The following is a 23,220-nucleotide window of genomic DNA, read 5'->3' as shown; positions in this document are numbered from 1 at the left end:
CGTTAGCATCTAGCTCTAGGCTAGCTGACCTGGTATTTTCTGTGGGGGGAGATAGGGCTGCAGCCAGCCGGGTTCCAAGCTTTTCATCCAGGGGAGCCAGAGGTGCCTCCACAAAGGAGAGGAGAAAAAGGGATGATGGAGAGGCACTCCTGGCCAGAGTTCACTCACAGAGCTCACATACGAGCAGCCTGGAGAAGTTAACCATGCAGCTTGCAGGCCCCCTCCCTGCTCTTCTCCCTGCCAAGACTCTGCCTGACTGACTGACTGACTGCCAGAGCAGCAGTGCACAGTCTATCACCGGCTGTCATACCACTGAGGTTATGGCCCTCTGCTTTGCAGAGTGCTTGGTGGAAATTCTCAGTTTTTGAATATGGAAGAGGTTGTGTCTTTGAATATATGACATTTTAGGTGAGAAAATTCAGAATCTTGCCGACTAAAATTAATTTTAGTCATTATATTTTGACATTGCCAGGTGTCAAAGTTGACTTTTTCAATAAACAAACTGTAGATCTCTCTCTGTTTATAATGTAATATCCAATACCATATGACAGTGGTAGTAGTCCTTCCATTCACCCCTCTGCTTCACACTCTCTCTCTCCCTGAGAGTCTGTCTGAGGATTCAACTCGCCCCCTGCTATTTTTGTGCCTCACCTTTTCCAAGGATGTAATCAACTCTGAATGGAATGAGAGTGGAGTGTGCATATTCTCCCCCCCCGCCCCGCCCCGCCCCTCTCCACAGCCCACTGCCGGATCCTCCTGATCAAGAAACGGAAAGACATTCAGTGACAGACTCCTCCACAGCCCTGCTACTGTAGCAAAAAAGTAAAAAAAACACCGACACTCTCTAGAAATGGGGCTCTAACCCAACTTCATTAGCAACTAATTTGCATACCATCTGCATGAATTAACATGAACTCAGAACTTCAGCTTTATGTGTAGAAATAACATTTGTGGGTAGAAATATCATCACTTCTTTTGTTATGTTATTGTGGCATGTTTTTATTCTTTAATGGCCCCCGTCATTTGAGTAAACGGTTGTGACTGCTCAGAGGCTGTTCGGAGCAGAGACACATTATTACAGTAAACAAACTGACTTTCACACACACACACACACCTACACACACGCAAACACACTCACACAGGAACACACACACAGAGCTGTATTCAGTCATCTCTGCAGTGCACGGTAATAAAAACATAATTCGACATGCATATTAAAATAACTAATCAGAAAGCTGAAAGCTATTTCATACCCCCGCACGGCATTACGCTCTGGCAGCCTCAATGATTTTGATGAAAGTATTATTTTTAATTCCAGAGCCGTTATTGGTGAAGAGGTAATATATTATCCTAGTTTGAAGTTTGTTATTAGCTTGAAGGTTTGGGAATGTGGGAGCTCATCTACTGCTCGAGTCGAGCGTTATGCAATCTCATTCCCCAAGTGAATATTTATAAAACGGTGCCTTACTTTACTTTGAAGAAGAAAAATAAACATATATTTGTATGCGTTGAGGGACCTTTAGGGTTTTATACAATTCACCTTTAATTGATTATGGGTTTAACTTTTGACCTCAATGGGTCAGCTCATTTACGGAATACGTGCCGCACAAAGATAGGCATGTTCAATTCCATTGAGATAACATTTGAATGGAAAGCGCCCACTTTAGCTCCCTGCCTGAACATTAGAACAGCCCAGCACGACTCTTTCCTGCAGTACAAATTGATCTTATCTCTCTAAACCATCTGCAGTGGAGGAAAGGGCACAGAGTGGGGCGACTGACCACTCTGAATAGAGTAATTTTAGCTTCTCAACACTCAGACTACTTCTGCAATCTATTTTTGAGCTTCCAAAACCCTCCCGCTACAGTCGCCAGTATTTCTACTGTCCCATCATGCATCATTTAATTTTAATGAACACAAGCTGGGTAGATTTCCACAGCTGGCGTCAACATAAATTGTCTCATCCCCGGCTTAAAGTCTCCGGTCTGCTGACAGCGCAGTTTCATCCCCCTATCAAAATGCACAGATGTATGTTTTTTTCCTTGGCCCGTACAACGGTTTAGTTGGTCCCAAGGTAGAAGAGGGTGTGTGTGTGTGCGTGTGTGCGTGTGTGTGCGTGTGTGTGTGTGTGTGTGTGTGTGTGTGTGTTGGGTTGATTTATAGCAACAGATGCAGGCCTATACGTACGTAAGACGGCGAGCGAGTAAACTGCCTCTTCCATAAATCCTATTAGCCAATGTTCAATCATTTGAAAATAAATTGGACTACCTAAGATTAAGGTTATCCTACCAATGGGACATTAAAAACTGTAATATCTAATGTTTCACCGAGTCGTGGCTGAATAACGACATGGATAACATACGCTACATCGGCAGGATAGAACGGCTGACTCTTTAAGACAAGGGGTGGCAGTCTGTGTATATTTGTAAACAACAGCTGGTGCATAAAATCTAATACTAAGGAAGTCTCAAGGTTTTGCTCTCCTGAGGTAGAGTATCTCATGATGAGCTGTTTACCAAGAGTTTTCATCTATATTTTTTGTAGCTGTCTATTTACCACCACAAACCGATGCTGCCACTAAGATTGCACTCTATCCTCCTGATTCCTGCTTATAAGCAAAAACTAAAGCAGGAAGCACCAGTGACTCGGTTAATAAAGAAGTGGTCAGATGACGCAGATGCTAAGCTACAGGACTGTTTTGCTAGCTCAGACTGGAATATGTTCCGGGATTCTTCCGATAGCATTGAGGAGTACACCACATCAGACACTGGGTTTATCAATAAGTGCATCGATGACGTCGTCCCCACAGTGACCGTATGTAAAGTTGAAGACGGAAGTTTACATACACTTAGGTTGGAGTCATTAAAACTCGTTTTTCAACCACTCCACAAATGTCTTGTTAACAAACTATCGTTTTGGCAAGTCGGTTAGGACATCTACTTTGTGCATGACACTAGTAATTTTTCCAACAATTGTTTACAGACAGATTATTTCACTTATAATTCACTGTATCACAATTCCAGTGGGTCAGAAGTTTACATACACTAAGTTGACTGTGCCTTTAAACAGCTTGGAAAATTTCAGAAAATGATGTCATGGCTTTAGAAGCTTCTGATAGGCTAATTAACACCATTTGAGTCAATTGGAGGTGTACCTGTCGATGTATTTCAAGGCCTACTTTCAAACTCAGTGCCTCTTTGCTTGACATCATGGGAAAATCAAAATAAATCAGCCAAGACCTCAGAAAAAAAATTGTAGACCTCCACAAGTCTGGTTCATCCTTGGGAACAATTTCCAAACGCCTGAAGGTACCACGTTCATCTGTACAAACAATAGTACGCAAGTATAAACACCATGGGACCACGCAGCTGTCATACCGCTCAGGAAGGAGACGCGTTCTGACTCCTAGAGATGAACGTACTTTGGTGCGAATAGTGCAAATCAATCCCAGAACAACAGCAAAGGACCTTGTGAAGATGCTGGAGGAAACGGGTACAAAAGTATCTATATCCACAGTAAAATGAGTCCTATATCGACATAACCTGAAAGGCCGCTCAGCAAGGAAGAAGCCACTGCTCCAAAACCGTCATAAAAAAGCCTTCGCTATGGTTTGCAACTGCACATGGGGACAAAGATCTTACTTTTTTGAGAAATGTCCACTGGTCTGATGAAACAAAAATATAACTGTTTGGCCATAATGACCATCGTTATGTTTGGAGGAAAAAGAGGATGGCTTGCAAGCCGACGAACACCATCCCAACCGTGAAGCACGGGGGTGGCAGCATCATGCTGTGGGGGTGCTTTGCTGCAGGAGGGACTGGTGCACTTCACAAAATAGATGACATCATGAGGAAGGAAAATTATGTGGATATATTGAAGCAACATCTCAAGACATCAGTCAGGAAGTTAAAGCTTGGTCGCAAACGGGTCTTCCAAATGGACAATGACCCCAAGCATACTTCCAAAGTTGTGGCAAAATGGCTTAAGGACAACAAAGTCAAGGTATTGGAGTGGCTATCACAAAGCCCTGACCTCAATCCTATAGACAATTGTGGGCAGAACTGAAAAAGTGTGTGCGATCAAGGAGGCCTTCAAACCTGACTCAGTTACACCAGCTCTGTCTGTAGGAATGGGCCAAAATTCACCCAACTTATTGTGGGAAGCTTGTGGAAGGCTACCCGACACGTTTGACCCAAGTTAAACAATTTAAAGGCAATGCTACCAAATACTAATTGAGTGTATGTAAACTTCAGACCCACTGGGAATGTGATAAAATAAATAAAAGCTGAAATAAATCAATCTCTCTACTATTATTCTGACATAGGATTAAATGTCAGGAATTGTGAAAAACTGAGTTTAAATGTATTTGGCTAAGGTGTATGTAAACTTCCGACTTCAACTGTACATACCCTAACCAGAAGCCATGGATTACAGGCAACAACCGAACTGAGCTAAAGGGTAGAGCTGGCGCTTTCAAGAACCGGGACTATAACCCAGATGCCTATAAGAAATCCCGCTATGCTCTCCGACGAACCAGGCAAAGAGTCAATACAGGACTAAGATTGAATCGTACTACACCAGCTCCGACGCTCATCAGCTGTGGCAGGGCTTGAAAACTATTACAGACTAGAAAGGGAAGCACAGCCATGAGCTGCCCAGTGACACAAGCCTACCAGACGAGCTAAATCACTTCTTTGCTCGCTTCGAGGCAAGCAACACTGAAGCATGCATGAGAGCATCAGCTGTTCCGGATGACTATGTGATCACGCTCTCCGTAGCCGATGTGAGTAAGACTTTTAAGCAGGTCAACATTCACAAGGCCGCAGGGCCAGACGGATTACCAGGACGTGTACTCTGAGCATGTGCTGACCAACTGGCAAGTGTCTTCACTGACATTTTCAACATGTCCCTGACTGAGTCTGTAATACCAACATGTTTCAAGCAGACCACCATAGTCCCTGTGCCCAAGAACACTAAGGTAACCTGCCTAAATGACTACCGACCCGTAGCACTCACGTCTGTAGCCATGAAGTGCTTTGAAAGGCTGGTCATGGCTCACATCAACACCATTATCCCAGAAACCCTAGACCCACTCAAATTTGCATACTGCCCCAACAGATCCACAGATGATGCAATCTCTATTGCACTCCACACTGCCCTTTCCCACCTGGACAAAAGGAACACCTACGTGAGAATGCTATTCATTGACTACAGCGCATTGTTCAACACCATAGTGCCCTCAAAGCTCATCAATAAGCTAAGGACCCTGGGACTAAACACCTCTGTCTGCAACTGGATCCTAGACTTCCTGACGGGCCGCCCCCCAGGTGGTAAGGGTAGGTAACAACACATCTGCCACGCTGATCCTCCACACGGGGGCCCCTCAGAGATGTGTGCTCAGTCCCCTCCTGTACTCCCTGTTAACCCATGACTGCATGGCCAGGCACGACTCCAACACCATCATTAAGTTTGCCGACGACACAATAGTGGTAGGTCTGATCACCGACAACGATGAGACAGCCTATAGGGAGGAGGTCAGAAAATTAGCCATGTAGTGCCAGGATAACAACCTCTCCCTCAACGTGATCAAGACAAAGGAGATGATTGTGGACTACAGGAAAAAAAAGAGGACTGAGCACGCCCCCATTCTCATCAACAGGGCTTTAGTGGAACAGGTTGAGAGCTTCAAGTTCCTTGGTGTCCACATCACCAAATGAGCTATCATGGTTCAAACACACCAAGACAGTCGTGAAGAGGGCATGACAAAGCCTATTCCCCCTCAGGAGACTGAAAAGATTTGGCATGTGTCCTCAGATCCTCAAAAAGTTCTACAGCTGCACCATCGAGAGCATCCTGACTGGTTGCATCACCGCCTGGTATGGCAACTGCTCGGTCTCCGACCGCATGGCACTACAGAGGGTAGTGCTTACGGCCCAGTACATCACTGGGGCCAAGCTTCCTGCCATCCAGGACCTCTATACCAGGTGTCAGAGGAAGGCCCTCAAAATTGTCAAAGACTCCAGCCACCCTAGTCATAGACTGTTCTCTCTGCTATCGCACGGCAAGCGGTACCGGAGCGTCAAGTCTAGGTCCAAAAGGCTTTTCAACAGCTTCTACCCCCAAGCCATAAGACTCCTGAACAGCTAATCATGGCTACCTGGACTATTTGCATTTTTTACTTATCTATTTTTTACTTTTTTTTTCCTTTTCTTAAAACTGCATTGTTGGTTAAGGGCTTGTAAGTAAGCATTTCACTGTAATGTCTACACCTGTTGTATTCGGCTCATGTGGCAAATACAATTTGATTTGATTTATATGGGAGAGGAGAACACTTTGTAGTAACATCTCTGCAGTAAACACATAATAACTTCATGAATTACCGTATCTGTAAGTATGTAAATAACAAAATCAGATTTGGCCGTTGTGTCTTTCTCGGTCCAACATGGCTGTATTTACCCCAGTGTCCTTCGAAGGGAGCTCTCTCTGTGGCTGTAAGAGTGATTTACAGTAAGTCTCCTTATCTATGCCTGTTAACACTCTGTTTCCAGTGGAAATTTGTTCTCAGTAGAATTCATGGCCACACTTGAAGTGCGTAGAGGGAGCTAGGCTTATGGACTGTAATGGAGCATTTGTGATGTGTCAGAGGAACCTTTTCTTGTTCTTCTGACCTCCCACTCCAAACCAGTTGTATGTACCAGTGTTTCCTCTAGCATTGTGTAGGCGGGTATGGCCCCCCACTTCGAAATAAACCTTGGTGGAGGAAACATGTACACCAACCGAGAGCAGTTGGCCCTCACCACCCCAGTGACTTGTTTGCTGTAACTCTTATAGTGACCCCTTGTCCATTCATTGCTGTATATTTTGTTGGTCATGGTTGGCCACCTTTGCAGCCAGCAGAATGCGAGAGTTGTCAACTATTATTGTTGTCTATCAACAATGACAAGTCACCAGGTTCTGACAACTTGGATGGAAAATTACTGAGGATATTGCCACTCCTATTTGCCATATCTTCAATCTAAGCCTACTAGAAAGTGTGTGCCCTCCAGGTAGAATCAGGAATTCCCCAGGGTAGCTGTCTAGGCCCCTTATTTTTTTCAATCTTTACTAATGACATGCCACTGGCCTTGAGTAAAGCCAGTGTGTCTGTGTCTGCGGATGACTCAACACTATACACGTCAGCTACTTGTGATGCATACTGAGTATACGAAGAGGCAGGATGCAGATGCAGGAATTAACAAGGTCAAGGTTTACCGTAACAATGAGCAAGAGAAATAACAAAGATAGAGTAAACGACACGAAGCTTAACAATCACACACAACATCATCCAGAACAGTCCAGGGCTAAATAGGGGTTGTGATGAGATGATGAGGTGCAGGTGCGCTGGAGGTGATTAGGGTGCGTTGGGTTTCTATTCCGGTGTTGCCGAGGTGGTGCGCTCAGACCGGTGGCTCAGTAGACCGGCGAATCAGAGTGCCGGAGGGGAGCAACGGGAGGAGACGTGACACTACTACAGCGAGTGAAATCACTGCAACACTTAACAAAGAGCTGCAGTTAGTTTCAGATTGGGTAGCAAGGAATAAGTTAGTCCTAAATATTTCAAAAACTAAAAGCATTGTATTTGGGACAAATCATTCACTAAACCCTAAACCTCAACTAAATCTTGTAATAAATAATGTGTAAATTGAGAAAGTTGAGGTGACTAAACTGCTTGAAGTAACCCTGTATTGTAAACTGTCATGGTCAAAACATGTTGATACAACAGTAGCGAAGATGGAGAGAAGTCTGTCCATAATAAGGCACTGCTCTGCCTTTTTAACAACACTATCAACAAGTAAGGTCCTACAGGCTCTAGTTTTGTCGCACCTGGACTACTGTTCAGTCGTGTGGTCAGGTCACAAAGAGGGACCTCAGAAACGTACAATTGGCTCAGAACAGGGCAGCACGGCTGGTCCTTAAATGTACACGGAGAGCTAACATGAATAATATGCATTTAAATCTCTCATGGTTTAAAGTGGAGGAGAGATTGACTTCATCACTACTTGTTTTTGTAAGAAGTGTTAACAGGCTGAATGCACCGAGGTGTCTGTTTAAACTACTAGCACACAGCTCAGACACCCTGCATACCCCACAAGACATGCCACCAAAGGTCTCTTCCCAATCCCTAAGTCAAGAACAGACAATTGGAGGCGCACCGTACTACATAGAGCCATGTCTACATGGAACTCTATTCCACATCAGGTAACTGATGCAAGCATTAGAATCAGATTTTAAAAACGGATAAAAATACACCTTATGGAACAGCGGGGACTGTGAAGAGACAGACACACAGGCACAAACACACATACACATGATAAGACACACGCGTACACATGGATTTTGTATTGTAGATATGTGGTAGTAGAGTAGTGGCCTGAGGTAACACACCTAATGTGCTGTGAAACATTATATGAAATGTAATGTATTATTTGAAATTGCATATAACTGCCTTAATGTTGCTGGACCCCATGAAGAGTAGCTGCTGCCTTAATAAATACAAATACAAAACTGTATCTGTAAATACACTCTTAGCCAAGGCCTTAAAAGATAAGTACAGCCTAAAGTTTAAAGAAATGGAGTCAGCTAATTCTGCAGATGGGAATGCGGGTCCCCTCAGGCCTGTGTGGAAAGGTAACAGTGTGCTGCACGTCTCTGCGTTTATAAGGGCAGCATATTTGAGGTATTACTCATGCAATCTATCATCTTCTATCATCTTCTATCTGCGTGTGTGTATGTGTGCGTACCTGTGTACTTTTGTGTTTTTGTGTGTGTGTGTGTGTGACGAGAACAACATCACCAAGCATCTCTCTCTCTCTCTCTCTCTCTCTCTCTCTCTCTCTCTCTCTCTCTCTCTCTCTCTCTCTCTCTCTCTCTCTCTCTCTCTCTCTCTCTCTCTCTCTCTCTCTCTCTCTCTCTCTCTCTCTCTCTCTCTCTCTCTCTCTCTCTCTTTCACTCCATTTCACACTTAATTTGCTGCATTTTCTCATTCCTTCATCATGTTTCTTTTGGGCCTCTTCATTGAAGTTTGTAATTAATATTTGTTGTTTATGTCAAGGTTTGTCATGTTGTTGTTTTGTGTAATGTTATTGTCGTCGCTTGAGAGAGAGAGAGAGAGAGAGAGAGAGAGAGAGAGAGAGAGAGAGAGAGAGAGAGAGAGAGAGAGAGAGAGAGAGAGAGAGAGAGAGAGAGAGAGAGAGAGAGAGAGAGAGAGAGAGAGAGAGAGAGAGAGAGAGAGAGAGAGAGAGAGAGAGAGAGAGAGAGAGAGAGAGAGAGAGAGAGAGAGAGAGATTCTAAAGCAGTGATTTGCTGCAGGAAAAGTGCTATGGCTCAGCAAAGCCTAGAGATATAATTAATTACTTTGAGCACAATAGCAATGTGTCTCTACTGTTTCTGGTGACCTGGACCTCAGCACCACACTGTGGCCAGATTCACACTGTGGCTTTCTCCACATGGTCATTTTGAAGGGATGGTTTGACTGATGCGCTGTGACATGCCGGGCCAAATGAACTCTCACATACACAAACATGTCCTGCTGCTGCCTGGGCTGACCGGATGAGAAGTGCATGTTTTTTTTATTTTTATGGGAGTATCGACAGGCTTGACAGCCAGGTCTAACGCCATGTATTTTCTCTCTGTCTAGTTCTCTCTCTGTCTGTCTTTCTCTTTCTGTCTCAATCTTTCAATCTGCCTACTCCTCTCTCTCTCTTGCGCTCACTCTCCTTCTCTGCTCTCTCTCTAACTCTGTCTCCCTCTCCATCCCTATCCCTCTCTCTCTCTCTCTCACCCCTCCCCTCCCCTCCCTTTCTTTCATCTCTCCACAGTGCCTTCGGCTGTCCCTACTCCGACATCAACATGAAGAAGGAGGCCGTGCTGCCTGACCGGCTGGGCGGCGAGAAGCAGATCACCTTTGTCCCTGTGCACTTTGTCCAGAAGACCAAGAGGCTGTGCACCGCCGACGAACAGGAGGAAGCCACGCCCCAGGACGCTCCCATGGAAACCAGGTGGGGGGAAGTGATGTCATTGTGATGGTGTCAAAATGGCCAGCTGGCCCTTTTTCCATCCCCACTGATCTAACATGATTGGATAGGTAAGAGCAAAGGTTCAACTTCATAGCTTTCACCCATCCAGACATGTCAGATCAGTGATGACTTCAGGGAGTGAATGAAGAAAGAATGCAATTTCAAAGTATTTACACAGGGCCACTGTGTCAGTGTCGCCAGCCAACTGAGATTTCTAATTGGAACTGCAGCCTTGGATGGAGAGGAGACTTGGCTAAATGCAATCCCAATGTCATTGAACCACTTTTTCACTTTCAACAGAGAGGCCCTGTCCCAAACTAGAAAAAGAACAGCTGTCTTGACATTTTAAAATGTATTTATCTTAACGGCATAACAGAGGACTGCACGCTACAATTATTCCCAAGGTTAGAATGTTTTCGTCACGTGTTTGAGTCGGAGACGAGGCGGACGATGTGTCGTTGGCTCCTCGGCGGAGAAGTTTAAGGGTGGCGAATTGCATTTTTTCACCATGTCCACAGCAGAATCAGAAGCGTTTAGAATCAGAAGTGTTGGGTTAAATGCAGACTCAGAAGGATTTTCTGCTGTTGCAGTGGGCCTGCTCTATTTGTCTAGGACTGGCTGGGCTGTGGATGGCTGGCTGCCAGAGTTTACAGTAGGAAACTTGTCAAGACTAATAGCAGAGCGGGAGCTGAGCCGTGATGAACGGTTTTAATATAAAACAAACTTGATTATCAACTTTTAAAATTCCCGCCAGAGTCTTTAATGTGTTGGATGTAATCGTACATTGTTCTATTAATAAATCGTTGCCGTGCCGTTGCCGTGGGCTGTTTTCAGAAGCTAAGTGATCCTGTATTTGTAATATGATTTGCAATGGTGTCAAGTTGTAGTACCTGCCAAGAAGTCTGTTAGAGTAGGCCGTACTCTACTCATAAAGAAATACTGAGAAGGTTTTATCAATGGAAATCAAATTTATCAACCCATGGAGGTCTGGATTTGGAGTCACCCTCAAAATTAAAGCGGAAAACCACACTACAGGCTGATCCAACTTTGATGTAATGTCCTTAAAACAAGTCAAAATGAGGCTCAGTAGTGTGTGTGGCCTCCACGTGCCTGTATGACCTCCCTACAACGCCTGGGCATGCTCCTGATGAGGTGGCGGATGGTCTCCTGAGGGATCTCCTCCCAGACCTGGACTAAAGCATCCGCCAACTCCTGGACAGTCTGTGGTGCAATGTGGCGTTGGTGGATGGAGCGAGACATGATGTCCCAGATGTGCTCAATTGGATTCAGGTCTGGGGAACGGGCGGGCCAGTCCATAGCATCAATGCCTTCCTCTTGCAGGAACTGCTGACACACTCCAGCCACATGAGGTCTAGCATTGTCTTGCATTAGGAGGAACCCAGGGCCAACCGCACCAGCATATGGTCTCACAAGGGGTCTGAGGATCTCATCTCGGTACCTAATGGCAGTCAGGCTACCTCTGGCGAGCACATGGAGGGCTGTGCGGCCCCCAAAGCAGTGTATCTTTGGTCTGGGCAGGTAGTAACAAAGCACAAGCAAATGTGTCTATTAGAATGGACTAAAGAGGCATCTACCTGTTAGGGGCAGCAGGTAGCTTAGTGGTTAAGAGTGTTGTGCCAGTAACCGAAAGGTCACTGGTTCTAATCCCCGAGCCGACTAGGTGAAAAATCTGTCGATGTGCCCTTGAGCAAGGCACTCAACCCTAATTGCTCCTGTAAATCGCTCTGGATAAGAGCGTCTGCTAAATGACTAAACATGTAAATGTGTCTAGATAGTTTTCTTACAGCATCCAAAATAGTTTATTTTATTTGACTCTAGTACTGATAAAGTATGTTTACCACCCTGCGTCCCGCTGCTGGCTTGCCTATGAAGCTAAGCAGGTTCGGTCCTGGTCGGTCCCTGGGTGGGAGACCATATGCTGCTGGAAGTGGTGTTGGAGGGCCAGTAGGAGGCACTCTTTCCTCTGAAAAAAAAAAATAGATCCCAGTTCCCCAGGGCAGTGATTGGGGACATTGCCCTGTGTAGGGTGCCCTCTTTCAGATGGGACATTAAACTGGTGTCCTGACTCTGTGGTCACTAAAGATCCCATGGCACTTATCGTAAGAGTAGGGGTGTTAACCCCGGTGTCCTGGCTAAATTTCCAACCTGGATCTCATGCCACCTAATCATCCCCAGCTTCCAACTGGATCATTAATCCCCCCCTCCTCTCCCCTGTAACTGTTCCCCAGGTCATTGCTGTAAATGAGAATGTATTCTCAGTCAACTTACCTGGTAAAATAATGGCGAGGGATTTTTGCATATTGCACCTTTAATAATTTAAAAGAACGAGACGTAGACGTCCCACATCTACTCTAAGGGATTGATTTTCTGACTGCCTGTCTGTCTGTCTGTCTGCCTGCCTGTCTGTCTTTCTCATTTTCATCCTCCCCTTCTCTCCATCTCTGTTCACTGACCTTTCTCTCTCTCTCCATCTTTCTCTCACTCTTTTGTCCTGTAACCTCTCCCTTTTATCCTCTGTCTCTCTCCACTTCCCCACTCACCCTATCTTTCTCTCTGTTTCTCCCTTTCGCTCTCACTCTATATTTATTTCTCTCTAATTTTGATCCTCCCTCCCTCACTCACACTCTCCCCTCACTCACTCTCTCCCTCCCCTCTCTCTCACCCTCCCCTCTCTCTCACCCTCCCCTCCCTCCCTCCCTCCCTCTCTCTCTCTCCCTCCCTTTCTCTCTCCGTCGCTCACAGGGCCATGCTGTCAGGGTACGAGGGGGCTGGTCGTCTGAGAGGCCGACCCCCAGCCAACTCCCTGGTGAAGAGGGAGCACAAGGAGGAACCAGCCGCTGCTCAGGGACAGAAGCTGCTCTCTCTGGGGAAGAGAGGGCTACCCAGCAGGTAAGATAAGATCATAAGATCACTTTGGTAAATTGTAACACACAAGGTCCAACCGAAATGTGACTTCCACTTTTAACCAACCCCTCCGAAAGACACACACATACAGTGAGAGAAAAAAGTATTTGATCTCCCGCTGATTTTGTACGTTTGCCCACTGACAAAGACATGATCAGTCTATAATTTTAATGGTAGGTTTATTTGAACAGTGAGAGACAGAATAACAACAAAATAATCCAGAAAAACGCATGTCAAAAATGTTATAAATTGATTTGCATTTTAATGAGGGAAATAAGTATTTGACCCCTCTGCAAAACATGATTTAGTACTTGGTGGCAAAACCCTTGTTGGCAATCACAGAGGTCAGACGTTTGTTGTAGTTGGCCACCAGGTTTGCACACATCTCAAGAGGGATTTTGTTCCAGTCCTCTTTGCAGATCTTCTCCAAGTCATTAAGGTTTCGAGCCTGACATTTGGCAACTTCCACAGATTTTCTATGGGATTAAGGTCTGGAGACTGGCTAGGCCACTCCAGGACCTTAATGTGCTTCTTCTTGAGCCACTCCTTTGTTGCCTTGGCCGTGTGTTTTGGGTCATTGTCATGCTGGAATACCCATCCACGACCCATTTTCAATGCCCTGGCTGAGGGAAGGAGGTTCTCACCCAAGATTTGACGATTCATGGCCCCGTCCATCGTCCCTTTGATGCGGTGAAGTTGTCCTGTCCCCTTAGCAGAAAAACACCCCCAAAGCATAATGTTGCCACCTCCATGTTTGACGGTGGGGATGGTGTTCTTGGGGTCATAGGCAGCATTCCTCCTCCTCCAAACACGGCGAGTTGAGTTGATGCCAAAGAGCTCGATTTTGGTCTCATCTGACCACAACACTTTCACCCAGTTCTCCTCTGAATCATTCAGATGTTCATTGGCAAACTTCAGACGGGCCTGTATATGTGCTTTCTTGAGCAGGGGGACCTTGCGGGCGCTGCAGGATTTCAGTCCTTCACGGCGTAGTGTGTTACCAATTGTTTTCTTGGTGACTATGGTCCCAGCTGCCTTGAGATCATTGACAAGATCCTCCCATGTAGTTCTGGGCTCATTGTAACTCCACGAGGTGAGATCTTGCATGGAGCCGCAGGCCGAGGGAGATTGACAGTTATTTTGTGTTTCTTCCATTTGCGAATAATCGCACCAACTGTTGTCACCTTCTCACCAAGCTGCTTGGCGATGGTCTTGTAGCCCATTCCAACCTTGTGTAGGTCTACAATCTTGTCCCTGACATCCTTGGAGAGCTCTTTGGTCTTGGCCATGGTGGAGTTTGGAATCTGATTGATTGATTGCTTCTGTGGACAGGTGTCTTTTATACAGGTAACAAGCTGAGATTAGGAACACTCCATCTGTTCACTGACCTTTCTCTCTCTCTCCATCTTTCTCTATACCACTGATAATATCAAAAAAGAAAGTCCAATCGTCTTCGACAGAGGGGATCAAGCTGATTCTATACCAATTTCCAGAGGCCAGGTCATGAAGGAAGGCTTGCTCATTAAAGTTTTTTAGCAAGCATCTATGACAAATCAGGACAGGTCATTACAGAAAACACCAGACTGATACCTATCAGGATTATTTGTGAGGATAACATCAAGGAGAGTAGCCTTTTCTGGGTGATTGGAGTCATACCTTGTGGTATTGGTAATAATCTGAGAAAGATTAAGGGAGTCCCATTGCTTTAGGATTTGGTCAGGTGGTTTAAGTATGTCCCAGTTTAGGTCACCTAGTTGGACAAATTCAGACTTAGTGTAAGGGGCCAGGAGAGAGCTTAGGGCAGGTAGGGTACAGGCCGGTGCTGATGGAGGACGATAACACCCAGCAACAGTCAACAAAGAGTTATTTGAAAGTTTAATGCTTAAAACCAGCAAATCAAATTGTTTGGGGACAGACTTGGTGGAGACAACTGAACACTGAAGGTGTTCTTTGGTAAAGATTGCCACTCCACCACCATCTTCAGACAAGAACGGTTTCTCTGGTGAACTATACAGTAATATTTGTTGACCATGCTGTTAGGATACGTGTGGCAGGTGATGGGTTTTTGAGTGAGAGGAGCTCAACTAAATTTCTTGAAATTAAATCGGCATATTTTTCTTTTAGTGAAAAAATATTTAGCAGTAGTTTAGGAGGTCAGGGCCTGCTTTCCCGAAAGCATCTTAAGGCTCACTGGTTTTAATGGTGAACTTAGCCTTAAGATGCTTTTAGGAAACCGTGCCCTGGTCATCTTCCAAACGGCAGCCATCTTGTCATAGAAAAACTCCAGAGAATTCTGAATCTTACTTTTGTGAATCGGTGTCACCTCCAAGTCCAATTTCTTCTTCTGTCAATAATGTATGAAAGTGTTAGTCATCTCATCATATAGCACCACCTGTGTTTCCTCTCTCTGAGTCTCAGAGCGGGACTGCAGCGGTCCCCAGCTCTGTGTCACCGTCACAACTCTGGCTCTCTGTACTCTCTAACAGGGCGTTTTTAGACGGGCGCTTGCTCTGACACCCGGCTCTTAGCGAGGCCCCCTGGGGTTCCTCTTGGTGGGGTTGACAGGGTGTTAATGCAAGGTCACTGATCCAGAACCATTCCTGGGCCACACTCGCTCTGTCTGTCTCTGTGGTTACTGTGGTCAGAGCACTGAGATGCAGTGCAGATCACAGAGACACGAGGCAGGAGTTTACACACACACACTCACTCACCCATAAAGCTGGATTGATTCAATTGAACCTCCAATCTCCATAAGCCCACAAAACCTATTTGAAAAAGAACAGAGCTCTACTGTATCTGCGGCATCGATTCAAGTCAAACCAAATACTGCCACAAGACATTTATAGCCACAGTCTGATCCATCACAACTTCAGCCATGAAATGGCTACAGATCCCTTCAGATTGTGTTTTAACCCCTATCATAACTCGGCCACTATGATTTGACTTCCCCTGTCACCATACTGATGTGGTGTGGGAGACACATCAACGACCCAGACACCCACCCGTCCAAAGCTCATGTAAATGCAAATGCTCTGTCATTAACGAGCCATACTGTTGCAGATGGCTCCTGAGAGAGAGGAAGAGACGGAGAGAGAGAGTGCGTGTGCGGTAATGCCATTTAGAGCGAGCAGATTAGAAAACCCTGCATCCCAGTGTGATTGATATTGAATGGTTTCCCCTCATACAGCCCGCACTAGCCATGTTCTCCTGTGTGTAGGTTTAGGACGAGGAGCTGATGATTAAACCATGTGAAAGATTACTGCACGCCTTGAACATTATGTAAGGCTGATGTTATATAAAAAATGGGGGAAAAGAAGAGTGTCACACAAGCCTAAAATTAGGAACAGTTACTTGACATAAGTATCGTGGTTGATCCGGCTATATTTTACCAAAATACATTGGAGCTTGTTATGTAAGACATGTATATCAATATTTCCTGATCTGGCATGCCTCCCTCAAGATGCAGTGAAAATAAAACCCAGTATTGCGTTATTCTCTAGTCCATTGTTTGAGTGCAGCAATGCAGCAGAGATTTACATTTGGCTCATCTTTATCATATTCTGACCTTAATCTCCTTGAGAAAGGATGATGAACACATATAAATTGCATATTTTTTATATGCACAAAGTCACTTTCTAAAGGATTCATCCACCCATTTGTTTAATTCATTAACAATTTAATTAAAAAATATATATTTAATTAATGCTTGATTAGTTTCCTGGGACGACCTCTTTTCATCTCATTAATCATTCAATGTTTGTCGGCTCTACATTCAATCGGGGAGACGAGACTCCTTGAGAGTTTGAAATGATGTGGAATAATGAACTTGATTCTCTTTGAGCTGGTTTGTGTATTATGAAACATCAACAACGTATTCCTCTGGGATAGCGTTGGCTCAACTTGGCTGATCCTCAAGGTTATTTCTGTCTGTGGCCAGTCTTGGAAATACTGACAGGACTTCTCCATGGGAACTTCCTTTAGTGCCTTCATTTATTTATCTCCTATTCACTGTCACTCTCAATTCAAAAGCACGGCTTTCACTGTACACAATGTATTTAGTGTCATAGTCTGAAGTAGACCTGTACTGTACAGTCGTGGTCAAAAGTTTTGAGAATGACACAAATACTAATTTTCACAAAGTCTGCTGCCTCAGTTTTGATGATAGCAATTTGCATATACTCCAGAATGTCATGAAGAGTAATCAGATGAATTGCAATTAATTGCAAAGTCCCTCTTTGCCATGAAAATGAACATTTCCACTGCATTTCAGCCCTGCCACAAAAGGACCAGCTGCCATCATGTCAGTGATTCTCTCGTTAACACAGGTGAGAGTGTTGACGAGGACAAGGCTGGAGATCACTCTGTCATGCTGATTGAGTTAGAATAACAGACTGGAAGCTTTAAAAGGAGGGTGGTGCTTTAAATCATTGTTCTTCCTCTGTTATCCATGGTTATCTGCAAGGAAACACATGCCGTCATCATTGCTTTGCACAAAAAGGGCTTCACAGGTAAGGATATTGCTGCTAGTAAGATTGCACCTAAATCAACAATTTTTCGGTTCATCAAGAACTTCAAGGAGAGAGGTTCAATTGTTGTGAAGAAGGCGTCAGGGCGCCCAAGAAAGTCCAGCAAGCACCAGGACCGTCTCCTAAAGTTGATTCAGCTGCGGGATCGGGGCACCACCAGTGCAGAGCTTGCTCAGGAATGGCAACAGGCAGGTGTGAGTGCATCTGCACGCACAGTGAGGCAAATACTTTTGGAGGATGGCCTGGTGTCAAGAAGGGCAGCAAAGAAGCCACTTCTCTCCAGGAAAAACATCAGGGACAGACTGATATTCTGCAAAAGGTACAGGGATTGGACTGCTGAGGACTGGGGTAAAGTCATTTTCTCTGATGAATCACCTTTCCGATTGTTTGGGGCATCTGGAAAACACCTTGTCCGGAGAAAAGGTGAGCGCTACCATCAGTCCTGTGTCATGCCAACAGTAAAGCATCCTGAGACCATTCATGTGTGGGGTTGCTTCTCAGCCAAGGGAGTGGGCTCACTCACAATTCTGCCTAAGAACACAGCCATGAATAAAGAATGGTACCAACACATCCTCTGACAGCAACTTCTCCCAACCATCCAAGAACAGTTTGGTGACGACCAATGCCTTTTCCAGCATGATGGAGCACCTTGCCATAAGGCAAAAGTGATAACTAAGTGGCTCGGGGAACAAAACATCAACATTTTGGGTCCATGGCCAGGAAACTCCCCAGACCTTAATCCCATTTAGAACTTGTGGTCGATCCTCAAGAGGCGGGTGGACAAACAAAAACCCACAAATTCTGACAAACTCCAAGCATTGATTATGCAAGAATGGGCTGCCATCAGTCAGGATGTGGCCCAGAAGTTAATTGACAGCATGCCAGGGCGGATTGCAGAGGTCTTGAAAAAGAAGGGTCAACACTGCAAATATTGACTCTTTGCATAAACTTATTGTAATTGTCAATAAAAGCCTTTGACACTTATGGAATGCTTGTAATTATACTTCAGTATACCATAGTAACATCTGATAAAAATATCTCATAACACTGAAGCAGCGAACTTTGTGAAGACCAATACTTGTGTCATTCTCAAAACTTTTGACCACGACTGTACTGTATATGCTGTAGCCACCTCTTCTGTCAGAGTAAGGCATGACATACTGCACACTGTTTACAAAGCATTTGTACTGGACATTTAAAGTTAGGCCCCTCTAAAATCCACTGTAACACAAAGCATATGGCATTTTAGCACATATTTGAATAAAATGGCCAACTCAAAAAAGGTTAGTTCTTAAATCAAATCAAATTTTATTTGCCACATGCGTCGAATACAACAAGTGTAGACCTTACAGTGAAATGCTAACTTACAAAAAACAGATAACTAAAAAATTTAATAATTAAAGAGCAAAAAAAGGGATGTGCATTGTGCAGTAGATTTGTTTGGATTTGATTTAAATTGTATTTAAATTCTTAATATGGGGAATTTAAGGTTATACCACTCTAAAGTCCATTATAACACAATAAAAATGGCTTTTTGGATTAAATCAACAATTCAAAAGGTTTTTTCATTTTCACTATCTCACTGGATTATTGAAGCCGTAAATCCCGCACTACCCATTTGACAATGATAGAAGAGTTGGCTATAGCTAATGCAGTATGGGACGAGGCTTACTGTAGTCTGAAGGTCTAAATTAAAAGTGTATCATTTCAGTGGTTCTCAATAGTTTGCGGTACAAAATGTTTGACTGGACTTTTATTTTATTTTTTATTTTTATGATTTATTTATGAAGTGTCATACACCTACCGGTGCCCAGCTCACATGGGCTTACAAGACACTAGTAAACACAGTACCTTTTCCCTTGTACTCAAAACAAAATAACATTTAACAAATTATATGCATACAATAATCATGGTAAGTACAGATACCATCTAGCCACATGTTTACATAGTAGATAGAATTCCAACTATTCTTGTTCCCCTCATCATCAGTCACTATCTTCTCTCTAACAGTAGGGTCTAGCGTTTCCGTATCTGTGTGGATGGGATGTGCATTGTACAGTAGATTTGATTTGATTTGATTGGGGATTCAGGTATGGTCTCTGACTGCTTAGATCTATGTCAGTATCTTCCTGTAGAGGTAGCATCATCTTGGAGGAAGGGTAGAGGCTCAGTATAGTCTCCTTTAAATCACTGTCTGACAGAACATGACAATGAGAGGACTTCTCCCAAATGGAGCAGACAGGTGTTATGCCTTTGGGAGGAGACGCATTAAAAGTTGTGCTGCCGTATAATTACTACTGTATAACAGACATTCCCATTTAAGTCAATGTCATTTATGTATATAGCCATGTCCTTTCTAATTATTCTACTCTAATGCGCCCCCCTGAGCTCAATCGTTCCCCCAGGCATATTCGGGACATGCATCATGCATTCATTTCATTGCCTCTGAACACATACAAGAAGATGTCTCACAGCTATTACAAGAGATGAGAGAATAATTCCGTAGCCATCCATATTACCGTAGCCATAACTTTTTGAAGACCTGCATTGCCAAAGTATTGTGCGTTGCTGTAATTTGACCCCATAGACACCTGTTCCAGGTCATTTAGAATACATTTTGGGGTTTTATATTCACACCTTTTTATTATTTTATTTGTTAAGCACTTTGAAATTCATCCCCTGTAAGAAATGTTACTCTCTAAATAACATTTGATTGATTGATTTCTCATAGAGGCTTCATAAGCACTACATAAATGCTTCATAAATCATCTAAAATCATATGTCATACTCTATAAATGGTCTATAAGCATAGATAGTGTTTTATGTCACATTTGGCAAATCATCCTACAGTGGGAATGATTATGTCATCCTTTATACAACATTTATAAAGTATCACATACACATAGATGATTTATGAAGCCTTTATGTAGTGCTTATGAAGCCTTTATATAGTGCTTATGAAGCCTTTATGTAGTGCTTATGAAGCCTTTATGTAGTGTTTATGAAGCCTTTATGTAGTGCTTATGAAGCCTTTATGTAGTGTTTATGAAGCATTTATGTAGTGTATATTAATCCTTTATGTAGTGTTTATGAAGCCTTTCTGTAGTGCTTATGAAGCCTTTTATGTATGCTATATAAAGCCTTTATAAGTTGTACAATCTGTTGTTTTATCTTCATGAGAAAGACCTGGATCAGGTGTGGCTCTATGGTGTTTCTCCTACAGTCTACTTTACCGTCAACAGAGACTGCCCTGCCAACCTGCATCACAGCCCCCCTTTCAGCTAGCACCCAATCGCTGTGGACATGCTATCATAAGCACTATCCACAGAGCTATCATTACTGTAACCTCAGCACTAGACGCTGGTATTTTTCTCTGCCAAGAGCACATGGCCCATCGATGTACAGCAGTTTGTAAGATGGTACAATGATGTGAATGCTATAAAGTAGATACGTATATGTGTGCTTTATAATAGGATATCTTGTTATACAATGACGATATATAGATTTTATGTAAGCCATCCCAGATTTATATTCGCTACGTTGTTATGACTTAAAAGCAGTTCCACCTCAATGCTTGTTTGTTTTGTAATCTTCTGGCCCCAGTAGTGAATCGCTTTCTCGCTGTAAAATAATCTTTCTTTCTTTCTTTCTTTCTTTCTTTCTTTCTTTCTTTCTTTCTTTCTTTCTTTCTTTCTTTCTTTCTTTCTTTCTTTCTTTCTTTCTTTCTTTCTTTCTTTCTTTCTTTCTTTCTTTCTTTCTTTCTTTCTTTCTTTCTTTCTTTCTTTCTTTCTTTCTTTCTTTCTTTCTTTCTTTCTTTCTTTCTTTCTTTCTTTCTTTCTTTCTTTCTTTCTTTCTTTCTTTCTTTCTTTCTTTCTTTCTTTCTTTCTTTCTTTCTTTCTTTCTTTCTTTCTTTCTTTCTTTCTTTCTTTCTTTCTTTCTTTCTTTCTTTCTTTCTTTCTTTCTTTCTTTCTTTCTTTCTTTCTTTCTTTCTTTCTTTCTTTCTTTCTTTCTTTCTTTCTTTCTTTCTTTCTTTCTTTCTTTCTTTCTTTCTTTCTTTCTTTCTTCTTCTTTCTTTCTTTCTTTCTTTCTTTCTTTCTTTCTTTCTTTCTTTCTTTCTTTCTTTCTTTCTTTCTTTCTTTCTTTCTTTCTTTCTTTCTTTCTTTCTTTCTTTCTTTCTTTCTTTCTTTCTTTCTTTCTTTCTTTCTTTCTTTCTTTCTTTCTTTCTTTCTTTCTTTCTTTCTTTCTTTCTTTCTTTCTTTCTTTCTTTCTTTCTTTCTTTCTTTCTTTCCATCCATCCATCCTCAGGCTCGCCCAGTCAACAAAATATCTGCGAGTCAAAGAGGAGGAGGAAGAGATTGACCTGAATAGCGTGATCACAGGTAATTGAAACAGCTGGGGTAGATGGTTCAAAGGTTGTCGTTAATGGAATTATTGACATCCTGGATGCTTTCCCTCGCTCTGCTTGCTCTCTGGAGTGTCGTATGTTATCAGTGCTGGAGATAATACATTACCTCCAGTTATTTCCACCGTACCTTCTGGCAGCCGGCGCCACAAGTGACTCAACGCAACAAGAGCATCTTTCACTCACATACTCACACAAAAATTTGTTGGGTGGAGAATACTGAACGGCATAGACCTATCTATAAATGCCAATATAAACTCCCCATTCAACACAGAGCAGTTTCCTAATGCGTAAATAATGTTATGGCTTCACTATTAGTAATATTGATTTTCAGCATTAAGGAATTAACCTCTCTAACTCTCCTCTTATTCATGGACCATGTTCCTGTGTGGGGGGGCGCGCGCTGCCTGCCCACTAAACACTTTGTAATGCCTTTTTATTGTCGAGTCTCCTCACCCAAACCTATTCAGCTAGTGACAGGTTTTTCTTTTTATATTGTATAAGTGGCTTACCGGCTGCTTAGCATCTGACAGGTAGTTATTCTCCACGAAGATGGCTGGTTGTGCGAGAGAGCAATATACATCACTGGAGAGTTGGAGACCCCAATTTCACTTGAGGTAATTGATGTCAATCACGGTTGTTACTGGGGTGATTTCTCTGTGAAATTGGGCATTTTCAAGTAGCAAGGAAGTATTAGTCATAAGTCACTGGATTGCCTGGCCTCGCAGTCACTCATTTTGATTACTGTGAGCACAGGTGTAATTGAGTTTTGAGACTGGTTCAAAACCTATAGGGAAAAAAACACAGATCTTTAGTTTAGTTTTTCTTTTCAAAACATTGGCGAGGCCCGATAACATCTAGATTCCTCTATGTATTCGGATAGCTTCATTGATTGCTATGATTTGGTGGGTGGTTTCCATGGCAACCCATCCCATTTGGAATATTTCATTGCGGTCAGCAGGAGAGGGGGGGGGTCACAGGGAGGGGTAGTGTTTGTGCGTGTTTGTATTTTTTCCGTTAAGCAGTCAGTTTCTCCCAAGGAAAAAGAGACACGCCGTCGTCTGGAAGGAGCCCTGTTTTGTATTCTTTCAGGCCGAGTGCATTTCACCGGCTGTGGATCGGAGTGAGTAACTAATTTTAGCTCCACTACCCGCGACGACAGCTCTTCCAACTCCGTGAGGACGATAACAGGAGGTGAAAGAGCTCTAGATGTGACGACAGAACGCATTACTGCCACAGCCGGAGTAGCCAACCAGGCAGGCCTCACACACACACACACACACACACACAGACCATGTCACACACACACACA

The 23,220-nt window shown here is 43.5% G+C and overlaps 1 protein-coding gene across 2 annotated transcripts in view; it reads left to right on the top strand.

The window, feature by feature from the left end:
* LOC121569179 (lethal(3)malignant brain tumor-like protein 4) overlaps positions 1 to 23,220 on the top strand; it is a 137,385-nt gene that overhangs the window by 44,001 nt on the left and 70,164 nt on the right. For both annotated transcript variants that reach the window (XM_041879904.2, XM_041879903.2), the window contains exons 15-17: positions 9,858 to 10,037; positions 12,819 to 12,965; positions 21,812 to 21,885. In XM_041879904.2, the coding sequence (XP_041735838.2) occupies positions 9,858 to 10,037; positions 12,819 to 12,965; positions 21,812 to 21,885 (401 nt within the window). The remainder of the gene's footprint in view (positions 1 to 9,857; positions 10,038 to 12,818; positions 12,966 to 21,811; positions 21,886 to 23,220) is intronic.

The sequence above is a fragment of the Coregonus clupeaformis genome, chromosome 7 (genome assembly GCF_020615455.1).
Source record: "Coregonus clupeaformis isolate EN_2021a chromosome 7, ASM2061545v1, whole genome shotgun sequence".
NCBI classification, from domain to species: Eukaryota; Metazoa; Chordata; class Actinopteri; order Salmoniformes; family Salmonidae; genus Coregonus; species Coregonus clupeaformis.
The sequence above is the reverse complement of the archived record's forward strand: the minus strand, read 5'-3'. Positions and strand labels throughout refer to the sequence as shown.